Raw genomic sequence first — 13,519 nt, forward strand, 5'->3', positions numbered from 1 at the left:
TGAAATGTTTACTATTTTCTTTCTCCTATTAATAGAAAATAAATTTACATGCTGGCTCCTGAGCAAAATAATTTTTTGTAGTATATACCTTTCTCATTTATTAAAGTCATAGGGAAAAATTTGGTATGTCTAAAGAAATAAGAAAGAAATTGTGTGATTTCTCATTTTTATAATCTGTTTTTATTTACTCTAAAAGCCAGATACCAGAGTCAGTATTCACATACATTTAATGGACTGTTATGTCTTTTATCATACTTACTGTATTATAAATTATTTTAGCTGTACTTTACATTGCAATGCTTTAAGTTCACTAAAGAGAAACAGCATGTTGCTTTACTATCTTGTTTTTATAACTTATTTTATGAAAATAGATAAATCAATTTTATCAAAATTACCTTAATTTTGACTGCTTTTAGTAATCTTTCCTACAATATATAATCTGTACTTTTTTCAGTACTTTTTGTAATGTTCCTTGAAACACATGTTAACAAATTTATTTGAATTGAAAAAATGAGGTCAAACTCTTTCTGACAGAAAATAACTTTCATTTGGAGATTGGTTTGACAGTGAGGACTGGCTTTGCTAACTGGATTATATACCAGGCATTTTACATAAATTGAATGAGCTAAATCAGCAGCTCTAAATTCTTTTTTTTTTTTTACTTTCATTATGGAAAAATTTAAACATATGCAAAGGTAGAGCAAATAGGACAATGAATTTGCATATAATACACCTGTCATTCAGCTACAGTTAGCAACTCTTGGCCAGTCTTATTTCATTCACAACTTTTCCTTCATTTCTCTCTCTAACTCCCTCCCCAGACATTTTTAATCCATAAATATTTAAGTATATATCTCTAAAAAATAAGGGTGTTTTTAAAATACATAATTACAATAAATTTATCATACCTAATAAATTAAGATTAAATTTCCATGGAGATTTTAATGAACATATATGAACAAGATTTCTTAGCATCTGTATCTATAAAGATGAAGAAAAGGAGTAGACTTCATGCTGAATCCTGTTTCATTCTAGCAGTGTCATGCTAGTCTAAAGGTAAGTAAACTAATATATTTTAAAGCTCCATTCATTTCTTCAAAAAAATGCATTTCCAATGAAATTTTACCTTTGATTTAATAAGCTATAAAAGCTTTTTCATCAGTTGTACAGTAGTAGTTAAAATAACTCAACCTCAAAGAGTTTTTTTTTTAAAACACCTGGATGCATAAAGCCAATTTAAATACCAATTTGAAGATGTACATTTCTTTGGAGACATAAAAAGACCAGATATAAAAACATTTTACATCATGATAAAGTTCTATAACAGAAATAGAATAGAAGTACAAGTCCAAGGATAAAGAGAAGAAGAGCTTTTTTATGTGGTTTGTGGGTGTATGTGGATGATGGTGGATAATAATCAGTATGGTATCTATATTCTACTAAACACATTTTTAAGAGTAATCATTTTAATTTTTTTATTGAAGTATAGTTGCTATAAAATATTATAAAGGTGACAGGTGTACAATATAGTGATTTACAGCTTTTAAGGTTTATATGCTATTTATAGTTATGGTAAAATATTGGCTCTATTCCCTGTGTTGTACAATATATCCTTGTTTTATACTTAATAGTTTGTACCTCTTACTCCCCTGCCCTTATATTGCCCCTCCTCCTTCCCTCTCCACTGGTAACCACTAGTTTGTTCTGTATTATATCTTTGAGCCTGCTTCCTTTATGTTATATTCACTAGTTTGTTGTTTTTTTTAGATTCCATATACAAGTGATATCATATAGCTTTTATCTTTCTCTGTCTGGCTTATTTCACCTAGCATAATGCCCTTCAAGTCCATCCATGTTGCTGCAGATGGCAAAATTTCGGTCTTTTTTATGGCCGGGTAACATTCCATTGTGTGTGTGTGTGTGTGTGTGTGTGTGTGTGTGTGTGTGTGTGTGTGTGTGTGTGTGTTACACACACATATATCACATCTTTTTTATTCATATGTTGTTAGATACTTAGGTTGCTTGCATATGTTGGCTTTCATAAATAATGCTGCTATGAACATATCTTTTTGAATTAGTGTTTTTGTTTTAGATATATATACCTAGGAGTGCAATTGCTGGATCATATGGTAGCTCTGTTTTTATTATTTGAGAAACCTCCATAGTGTTTTCCACAGTGGCTGTACCAATTTACATTCCTACCAACAGTGTACGAGGGTTCCCTTTTCTCTACATCCTCACCAACATTTGTTATTTGTGTTCTTTTTGATGATAGCCATTCTGACAGGTATGAGGTCATATCTCATTATGGTTTTGATTTACATTTCCCTGATAATTAGCCAGGTTTAGCATCTTTCCATGTGCCTGTTGGCCATCTGCATTTTCTCTTTGGAAAAATGTGTATTCAGCTCTTCTGCCCATTTTTTAATTGGGTTGGTTGTTTTTTTGATGTTGAGTTATTTATATGAGCTGTTTATATATGTTGGATATTAATCCCTTATCAGTCATATCATTTGCAAATATTTTCTTCAATTCAGTAGGTTGTCTTTTCATTTTGTCAGTGGTTTCCTTTGCTGTGCAAAAGCTCTTAAGTTTTAATTACGTCTCATTTGTTTATTTTTTGCTTTTATTTCCTTTGCTTTAGGAAATGGATCCAAAAGAATATTGCTGCGATTTATGTCAAAGAGTGCTCTGCCTATGTTTTCCTCTAGGAGTTTTATAGTATCTAGTCTTACATTTAGGTCTGTAATCCATTTAGAGTTTATTTTTGTATATGGTGTTAGAGTATGTTCTGATTTCATTGTTTTACATGTAGCTGTTCAGTTTTCCCAGCACCACTTATTGAAGAGACTGTCTTTTCTCCATTGTATATTGTTGCCTCCACTGTCATAGATTGACTATAAGTGTGTGGGTTTATTTCTGGGCTCCCTATTCTGTTCCATTAATTAGAGTAATCATTTTATTTTAAAATATCAGTAATTAGGGGCTTCCCTGGTGGCGCAGTGGTTGAGAGTCTGCCTGCCGATGCAGGGGACACGGGTTCATGCCCTGGTCCGGGAAGATCCCACATGCCGCGGAGCGGCTGGGCCCGTGAGCCATGGCCGCTGAGCCTGCGCGTCCAGAGCCTGTGCTCCACAACGGGAGAGGCCACAACAGTGAGAGGCCCGCATACCGCAAAAAAAAAAAAAAAAAAATCAGTAATTCTAATAGGTTTAAAGATTACATGCTTTTGTAGCTATTTAAAGCATTGAAAATATTTATATTACTTTCTTAGAAATGAACTTCTAGGTATTAAAGGATATAGTTTTTGTAAATTCTTTTAAGAGTCTATTGGAACAAAAGTTTTCAAGACCACTGGACTAGGCGGCTTAGAGAAGCATGCTAGACCCATCTTCACGCTAGACCTATCTCCTAGTAACTGCTTTTACCTGGGTATCTTTTTTTTTTTTAATAGTTCAGTTGTATTACATGAATGTTGTTGTTGTTGTTTTTTAAATTAATTAATTAATCAATTATTTTTGGCTGCATTGGGTCTTCGTTGCCGTGCACGAGCTTTCTCTAGTTGTGTCGAGCGGGGGCTACTCTTCATTGCAGTGTGCGGGCTTCTCAATGTGGTGGCTTCTCTTGTCACGAAGCACAGGCTCCAGATACCTGGGCTTCAGTAGTTGTGGCACACGGGCTCAGTGGTTGTGGCTCACGGGCTCTAGAGCACAGGCTCAGTGGTTGTGGCACACAGGCTTAGTTGGTCCATGGCATGTGGGATCTTGCCAGACCAGGGATTGAACCCGTGTCCCCAACATTGGCAGGCGGATTCTTAACCACTGTGCCACCAGGGAAGTCCCTTACCTAGGTATCTTAAATAATGGCAACTCATTGTAGGCTGATCATTGAAAAGTGAGTGGATTAGCAGTCATTTATAAGAGCAGTTATCATAATAGGCAACTAAAAGCTACAGTTGACATTAATTACATTTAAATTCATCCTTTGATAAATGCTATTCTTTGAGATTAAAGATGATGATGCCTACAAATTAGAACATCTTGACATAATTATGTTTCCTGTTGGGGACAAACTAGTAATTGGAATTTTCTACAGAGGTCAAGAAATGTCAACAGATTCAACATGACTCAGAACTGCCCACTTTTTCATCTCTGCTGTTTCTTCTTTTGTCATCAGAGCAGTTTACATCTGTGACCTTGGCATTCAAATGGAGTTAAGGAAATTATAGTTTATATGGGTATAGTTGCTTGAAAAATATGGTGTCTGCTTCTTACTGAAAAACTATGTTGTGTATAAAGAGCAACATTAAAGGCAGAAGGAGAAATGAATTTTATTTTCACCTATTTAAATTTTTAAACAATTAATTATCTTAGGCAACTTAAGTTGTCAGTCATCTTAAAATGTACCATGAAAGAATCAAAAGCTCTTTTTCCGCCCACCTTTGGTAGTCATCAGAATGGTAAATAGACACTGTATGTAAAATAAACTATAAGAATCTGCTAACTGCCTTTTAAGAGATGTTAATGTAAAATATCAGAGTATAGGCAACAAGTGTAAAACTTAAAATACTGTGAAGAACTTGAATATTGATTTGAAATGTTCAAGATAGCAATATTACAATTAATATTTTATTATGAGTTGCAAACTCAAGTGTCTGATGGGGCCCAGAAGGAAAACAAAGTGAGTGAACACTTCGGGAAGCTTCCGACTTGACCTGCCTGGAGGCTCTAGCTCTGTGTGAAAAGGGCCAGTTGCTTGCCAGACCTTCTGATATTTCAAGAGAAGTTGGAAATCCTGATTTTTATTTGAAATCTGATTTTTAATTTGTTTTACCTCTGAATTCAAACTTTTTTAAACAATGTGTAGGTCAAATAAAACACATTTTATGCTGAATTTGGCCCATAGTCTGCCACTTATGACTTTTGCTTTATCGCTGTTCTAGATTCTTCATTTGAAATGTACGTTTTGTTAAATAGTTCCTAAGACAAAATGTCACAAGTTAGTTGAGGTTTTCCAAAATTCTAGCTATAACTTGTTTCAAAGCAAACCTGTAAAAACTCTATGGGAAATTATATCAATAACTACTAGCATAGTAATTAAAGACAGCCACACGATTAACCTCATGGAGCTCAACTGTATAAAAGTTTGTGTTTTTTTAATTCATTTTCAGCATATAATTACAAATTTGTTGGGAACATGCAAAACTCTTCTGAAATGACTTTATGTCAAACTTGTCATAGGATCTCTAGCCTGAGCCTGATTATTTTGTATGTAATTTAAAATACTTTAATGCTTAGAATTTAAAGAACTGATGAATAAATGGCATATCTTAAAGAGAAGTGAACCAATGATTATTAAATTGGACTTAATTGAAATTATTTTAAGCATTTCTAACCTTGTGTAGTATGAAAGAAAAACATGACATGAATGCTTGGTATTGAATTACCATACAACAAATGCTAAATATAACTTTTCAATGTATATTAATATTTTCTTATTATCATAACCCTATATTATGGGGTTTTAGTTAAAGTAATACAATCAAGTTGTAGGAATACTGCTTGGTTTGGTTTTTAGTGTCTTGTTTAGGTTATAGATGAGGCCCAGTATGTGCTAAAAAGAATGTAGAAGAAGGTTACTGGGGAGAAGTTACTGTTTGTAGAACCCTTTGCATAGAGAAAATTTTCTCCTGTTGAATGCTTACTCTTTTTTCCAGAATCCACCTACCAATAACAAATTAGTCAATTGTTTCTTCCCACTTTCCAAACACTTCAAAACTAAATTCACAGGTGAACCTTGTTTGCTGTCTACTCAATTGGATACTGTGTTGACAATTAACTTAGACTTAATTAGCCTTTAATTGCTCTTTGGAGATGACATATCTATGCTTCCATATTGGACTGGAACACAGTACTGTGAAAAAAATAGCAAATTCTAACTAGAAGTAGAGAAGAATAGGAGATGCTACTTAAGACTACGATTCAGTTCAGCCAGTATTTGGGAGCCAGGTCCTGGTTAGGCATTGTAGATACAAATATCTATGAGTTAGGGTATCTAGGATACACTCTCAGAGAAATAGTTCCTCAAGTAACTATAATGCAAACTAAAGTGCTATTACTAGAGAAAAGTATAATAGTGAAGCAGTGAGAGAGGAGTAAAGGCCTTTTGGAGGAAGCTGATTTAAGTAGGGCCTTGATAAATAGGAATGCCTTTGACACTGGAGTGTTCTTCACTAGTGAGGAATTGTGGGGAAATGATTTTATTTAAACTTGCTCTTCTTTCTGTAGTTCCTAATAGTTTACCAGTATGACCTTCCTGATTTTGACAAATGCACTATGGTTATATTAGATGTTAACATTAGGAGTAACTAAATGAAGGATATGTGAATCTTAGTACTATTGGTTTTTTTAATGAGATAAAATTTGTATAACATTATTAAAATTAACCATCATTGTGTACACTTCAGTGAGATTTAGAACATTTACAACACTGTGCAGCCATCACCTAGTTCCAGTGACTTTTCATCTCTCCGAAAGGAAACCCTGTACCCATTAAGCAGTCACTCTCCCTTTCCTCTCTACCCCTGCACTTGGTAACCACTAATCTTCTTTCTGTCTCTAGGATTTTCCTATTATGGGTATTTCATATAAATGAAATCATACAAGATGTGACTTTTTGAGTCTGGCTTCTTTCACATAGAATAATATTTTAAAGATTCATCCATATTGTATCATGTATCGGTACTCCAGTTATTTTTATGACTGAAAAATATTTTCATTGTATGGGTATATGACATTTCGTTTATTCATTCATCCATTGGTAGATATTTGGGTTATTGTGAATAGTGCTGCTAAGAGCATTCATGTACCAGTATTTGTTTGAATACCTGTTTTCAATTCTTTTTTTTTTAACATCTTTGTTGGAGTATAATTGCTTTACAATGTTGTATTAGTTTCTGCTGTATAACAAAGTGCATCAGCTATACATATACATATATCCCCATATGCCCTCCCTTTTGCGTCTCCCTCCCACCCTCCCTATCCCACCCCTCTGGTGGTCACAAAGCACCCAGCTGATCTCCCCATGCAATGCAGCTGCTTCCCACTAGCTATCTGTTTTACATTTGGTAGTGTATATATATGTCAATGCTACTGTCTCATTTTGTCCCAGCTTACCCTTCCCCCTCCCCATGTCCTCAAGTCCATTCCCTACGTCTGTGTCTTTATTCCTGTCCTGCCCCTGGATTCATTAGAACCATTTTTATTTTATTTTTTTTTTAGATTTCCTATATATGCATTGGCATATGGTATTTGTTTTTCTCTTTCTGACTTACTTCACTCTGTATGACAGACTCTAGGTCCATCCACCTCACTACAAACAACAGAGAACACTTAGGTTGCTTCCATGTCCTGGCTATTGTAAATAGTGCAGCAGTGAACGTTGTGGTACCTGTCTCTTTTTGAATTATGTTTTTCTTAAGGTATATGCCCAGTAGTGGGATTGCTGAGTCATCTGGTAGCTCTATTTTTAGTTTTATAAGGAGCCTCCGAACTGTTCTCCATAGTGGCTGTATCAATTTACATTCCCACCAACAGTGCAAGAGGGTTCCCTTTTCTCCACACCCTCTCCAGCATTTATTGTTTGTAGATTTTTTGATGATGGCTATTCGGACTGGTGTGAGGTGAATACCGCATTGTAGTTTTGATTTCCATTTCTCTAATGATTAGTGATGTTGAGCATCCTTTCATGTGTTTGTTGGTAATCTGTATATCTTCTTTGGAGAAATGTCTATTTAGGTCTTCTGACCATTTTTGGATTGGATTGTTTGTTTTTTTGATATTGAGATGCATGAGCTGGTTGTATATTTTGGAGATTAATCCTTTGTCAGTTGCTTTGTTTGCAAATATTTTCTCCCATTCTGAGGGTTGGCTTTTTGTCTTGTTTATAGTTTCCTTTGCTGTGCAAAAGCTTATGTTTCATTAGGTCCCATTTGTTTATTTTTGTTTTTATTTCCATTACTCTAAGAGGTGGGTCAAAAAAGATCTTGCTATGATTTATATCAAAGAGTCTTCTTCCTATTGTTTTCCTCCAAGAGTGTTTTTTTTTTTTTTTTTCGGTGCCCGGGCCTCTCCCATTGCGGAGCACAGGCTCCGGATGCACAGGCTCAGCCACCATAGCTCTCGGGCCCAGCTGCTCTGTGGCATGTGGGATCTTCCCGGCCCGGGGCACGAACCCATGTCCCCTGCATTGGCAGGCAGACTGTCAACCACTGCGCCACCAGGGAAGCCCCTTTCCAAGAGTTTTATAGTGTCCGGTCTTACATTTAGTTCTCTAATCCATTTTGAGTTTATTTTTGTGTATGGTGTTAGGGAACGTTGTAATTTCATTCTTTTACATGTAGCTGTCCAGTTTTCCCAGCACCACTTACTGAAGAGGCTGTCTTTTCTCCATTGTATATTCTTGCCTCCTTTATCAGAGATAAGGTGACCATATGTGTGTGGGTTTATCTCCTGTGAAATTTTTTGTTCTAGTTCTGTGAAAAATGCCATTGATAGTTTGATAGGGATTGCATTGAATCTGTAGATTGCTTTGGGTAGTATAGTCATTTTCACAATGTTGATTCTTCCAATCCAAGAACATGGCATATCTCTCCACCTGTTTGTATCATCTTTAATTTCTTTCATCAGTGTCATAGTTTTCTGCATACAGGTCTTTTGTCTCCTTAGGTAGGTTTATTTCTAGGTATTTTATTCTTTTTGTTGTAATGGTAAATGGGAGTGTTTCCTTAATTTCTCTTTCAGGTTTTTCATCATTAGTGTATATCAATGCAGGAGACTTCTGTGCATTAATTTTGTATCCTGCTACTTTACCAAATTCATTGATTAACTCTAGTAGGTTTCTGGTAGAGTTTTTGGAATCTCTATGTATAGTATCATGTCATCTGCAAACAGTGTGCTTTTCGATTCTTATTGGTATACACTTAGGTATAGAAATGAAGAGTCATATGGCAATTCATTGTTTGGCTTTTGGAAGAATTACCAAACTGTTTTCCATAGCTAATGCACCATTTTATATTCCCATCAGCAGTATACAAGAGTTCTATTTATTTTAGCAGTTTGAGACATCTGAGTTAATTTTTGGTATATGGTATGAGATAGGGGTATAAATTCATTCTTTTTCATGGCTGAAAACTTTGGAATTAATATTTATAAAAGATAATCATTCTCCACAGTCTCGGGGAAATATCACCCATGATAATATTAAGTTATTTTTCTTACACTTAAGCAATTAAAGATATAAATATAAGAGCTAAAACATAAAAGTCTTAGAAGAAAGCACAGGGGTAAATTTTCATAATCTTGGATTTGGAAATGGATTCTTAGATCTGACACCAAAAGAAAAAAGCAACACAAAAAAATTAGAACTGGATTTATCAAATTAAAAGCTTCTACACAGCACAGGACACTATCCAGAAACTGAAAAGACTGTACAGAATGGGAGAAAATATTGCAAATCATGCATCAGTTAAATAGGATCTAGTCTATATAAAGAACTCTTACTACTCAAAGCAATAAATAACCCAATTTAAAAATAGGCAAAGGGGGCTTCCCTGGTGGCACAGTGGTTGAGAGTCCGCCTTCCGATGCTGGGGACGCGGGTTTGTGCCCCGGTCCGGGAAGATCCCACATGCCGCGGAGCGGCTGGGCCTGTGAGCCATGGCTGCTGAGCCTGCGCGTCCGGAGCCTGTGCTCCGCAACGGGAGAGGCCACAACAATGAGAGGCCCGCGTACCGCAAACAAAACAAAACAAAAAACATATGTATATGTCCACATAAAAACTTGTACATGAATATTCATAACAGCATTTAATTGTAATAGCCAGAAGTGGAAACAAGTCAAATGTCCATCAACAGTTGAACAGATTTACAAAAAATATAGCCATGTAATTAAATATTATTCAGGGATAAAAAAGACTGAAGTAGTGACACATGCTACAACATGGATGAACCTGAAAATATTATTCCAAGTGAAAGAAACCAGGCACAAAAGGCCACATGTTATATGATTCCATATATATGAAACGTCCAAAATAGGGAAATCCATAGAGCCAGAAAGCAAATTAGTGTTTGCCAGAGGCTTGATGGTGGGGAGAATGAGAAGTTACTAATGAATACAGAGTTTCATTTTGAGGTGATGAAAATGTGAAATTAGATAGTGGTGATGGCTGCACACTGTGAATATACAAAAACCACTAAATTGTACACTCTGAAAGAGTGAATTTTAGAGTATGTGACAGAAGTAAGAATAAATGCGTTTTTAAAATATCTTGCATGCAGATATTTTTGTTTTAAAACAGTGCTCATTTGATGTTTGCCTTAAGAAAAAAATTTTTCTTTTAGGAATTTATCATGGCATCCTGCATTGACCATTAAAAGTAAAATGCGGATTCCACATTCTCATGCGTTCATTGATCTAACTGAAGATTTTACAGCAGGTGAGTTGCACATAAATGTAAAGTATGTCTTTTAGGCTGCCAAAGAATGATGAGATTTTTACTGTTTTCCTAGTAGTCATTTGCTATTGAATTGAACATTAAGACCAAAATGTTAAAAGGTTATAAGGAAGTTAGTGATATCGGAAAAATGTAAAAAGTACTGGATGCAATAAATAAGTCTTTAGTTATTGTTTTTTGCTGTTTGTTAACCACATCAAAATTTGGATTATTGACTAATAAATGCTGTAAATTTAATTGTAAGAAAAATATTTACCTTATGTGTTAAAGAATTTCAAAGACTTCAAAAAATTTTTATTATGAAAAATTTTAAATATAGAAAAGTAGGCAGAATAGTATGATATACACACATTTAATCATCACCCAGCTTCAACAATAATCAGTATATGGCCAATCTCGTTTCATCTGTATAACCACCCATGAGCCCTCCTCCCACCCTGATAATTTTATAGGAATTCCCAAGCATTGTATCATTTCATTTATAAATATTTCAATCTGTATCTCTAAATGATAGACTTTTTTATTTTTGACAACCTCACGATCATTTTCAAACATTAAAAAATTTAACAGTATTCTCTTAATAGCCAATGCTTATTCACTATTCAGAATGCCCCAATTCTCTCCTAAATGTTTCTATCAGATTAGGAGCTAAATGAGGTACATACATACGAAGAAAAAACACCTGTCTTACAGAATTTCTCAAAGTGTGGATTTTGCTGGTAGTGTCCCCGTGACGTTAATATGTGGCTCTGTCCCCTGTATTTCCTCTAAGCCAGTGATTAGATTTAAGCAGCTATTGATGATCATTGTCAAGTCCACTGTTTCAGAAGGATTTATAAAACCATAGCACCCTAAATCTATCACTCCTCAACATATATTATCAACTGGAATTTTCTATTTAAAACAAACAAACAAAAGGAACATCTATTATTATCTTTTTAGTCACCCGAAGTACAGTTGAGACAGGCAGGTTAAATGCTTAAATTTTCTTCCTTCTCATTTTTTTCCAGTTTTTTTTAATGTGGTAAAATACACGTAATGTAAAATTTCCATTGTGACCTTTTTTTTTTTTTTTTTGCGGTACACAGGCCTCTCACTGTTGTGGCCTCTCCCGTTGCGGGGCACAGGCTCCGGACGCGCGGGCTCAGCGGCCATGGCTCACGGGCCCAGCCGCTCCGCGGCACGTGGGATCCTCCCAGACCGGGGCACGAACCCGTGTCCCCTGCATCAGCAGGCAGACTCTTAACCACTGGGCCACCAGGGAAGCCCCCATTGTGACCATTTTTAAGTATGTGGTTCAGTAGTATTAAATACATCCATAGTATTGACCATCCAGCTCTTTTCATCTTGTAAAACTGAAACTCTACACCCATTAAACCGTAACTCCTCATTCATCCCTTTCCCCCAGCTTATGGCAACCACTGTTCTACTTTGCTTTTTGCCCACTAAAAGTACTTTGAATAAGTGAAATCATACAGTGTGTGTTATTTTTAACTGGCTTATTTCACTTAGCATAATATCCTTAAAATTCATCCACGTTGTAGCATATGTCAGAATTTTCTTCGTTTTTTTTTTCTTTGCGGTACGCGGGCCTCTCACTGTTGTGGCCTCTCCCGTTGAGGAGCACAGACTGCGGACGCGCAGGCTCAGCGGCCATTGCTCACAGGCCTAGTCGCTCCGCAGCATGTGGGATCTTCCCAGACTGGGGCACGAACCCATGTCCCCTGCATCGGCAGGCGGACTCTCAACCACTGCGCCACCAGGGAAGCCCAACTTTCTTCCTTTTTAGAGCTGAATTGTATATACCCACATTTTGCTCAGCTTCCACATTTTAGCTGTTGTGAATAATGTTGCTGTGAACTTTCATGTACAGACATCTCTTAGAGATCCTGCTTTCAGTTCTTTGGGGTATATATCCAGAAGTGAAATTGCTGGATCATATGATAATTTTGTGTTTAATTTTTTGAGGAATGGCCATCACAGAAACTTTATCGTTTTACATTCCCACCAACAGTGTACAAGGGTTCCAGTTTCTCCACATACTTGCCAATATTTGTTATTTTCTTTTTTTTCATAGTAGTCATTCTAATAGGTATAATGTGATACCTCATTGTAGTGTGGGTGGGTTTGTTTTGTTTCTTTGGTTTTTTGCCGCTCCACGTGGCTTGCTGGATCTTAGTCCCCAAACAGGGATTGAGGGATTGAACCCGGCCCCAGCAGTGAAAGCACTGAGTCCTAACCACTGGACTGCCAGGGAATTCCCTCTTTGTAGTTCTTATTTGCATTTTTCCTAGTGATTAGTGATGTCGAGCACCTTTTCATGTCCTTATTGGCTATTTGCATATCTTTTTTGGAGAAGTGTGTACTTAAGTCCTGTGCCCATTTTTCAATTGGGTTGTTTCTTTGGTGTTGTTAAGTTTTAGTTAGTCTCTGTTCATAATATTGCTCCCTCATCAGATACATGATTTACAAATATTTTCTCTCATTCTGTGGGATATCTTTTTACTCTGTTGATAGGGTCTTTGTATGCAAAAATTTTTTTAATTTCATGAAGTCCAGTTTTTCTGTTGTTTCTTTGTGGCCTTGTGCCTTTGGTGTCCTATCCAAAAGGTCATTGCCAGATGCACTGCCATGAAGCTTTTGCCCTATATTTTCTCTTGAGAGTTTTATACTTTTATCCCTTACATTTAGAGCTTTGAACCATTTTGAGTTAATTTATATATGTGATGTTAGATAAGGGTCCAACTTCATTACTTGCGTGTATATCCAGTTTTCCTAGCACCATTTATTTTTTTTTAATATTTATTTTATTTTTTTGGCTATGTCAGGTCTTTGTTGCGGTGTGCAGGCTTCTCTCTAGTTGTGGCATGGGGATTTTCTCTCTGTAGTTGTGGTGCACAGGCTGCAGAGCGTGTGAGCTCTGTAGTTTGCAGCACTCGGGCTCTCTTGTTGAGGCGCTCGAGCTCAGTAGTTGGGGCATGCAGGCTTAGTTGCCCTGCAGCATGTG

General features: G+C 36.1%; 1 protein-coding gene across 1 annotated transcript in view; it reads left to right on the plus strand.

Annotated features, from left to right (window-relative positions):
• The window catches only part of ITFG1 (integrin alpha FG-GAP repeat containing 1), a 242,593-nt gene that overhangs the window by 16,657 nt on the left and 212,417 nt on the right, over positions 1-13,519 (plus strand). The window contains exon 6 of the mRNA XM_029242010.1: positions 10,400-10,494. Within this exon, the coding sequence (XP_029097843.1) occupies positions 10,400-10,494 (95 nt within the window). The remainder of the gene's footprint in view (positions 1-10,399; positions 10,495-13,519) is intronic.

The sequence above is a fragment of the Monodon monoceros genome, unplaced genomic scaffold (assembly GCF_005190385.1).
Source record: "Monodon monoceros isolate NGI ecotype Baffin Bay Population unplaced genomic scaffold, NGI_Narwhal_1 Super_Scaffold_10, whole genome shotgun sequence".
Lineage (NCBI taxonomy): Eukaryota > Metazoa > Chordata > Mammalia > Artiodactyla > Monodontidae > Monodon > Monodon monoceros.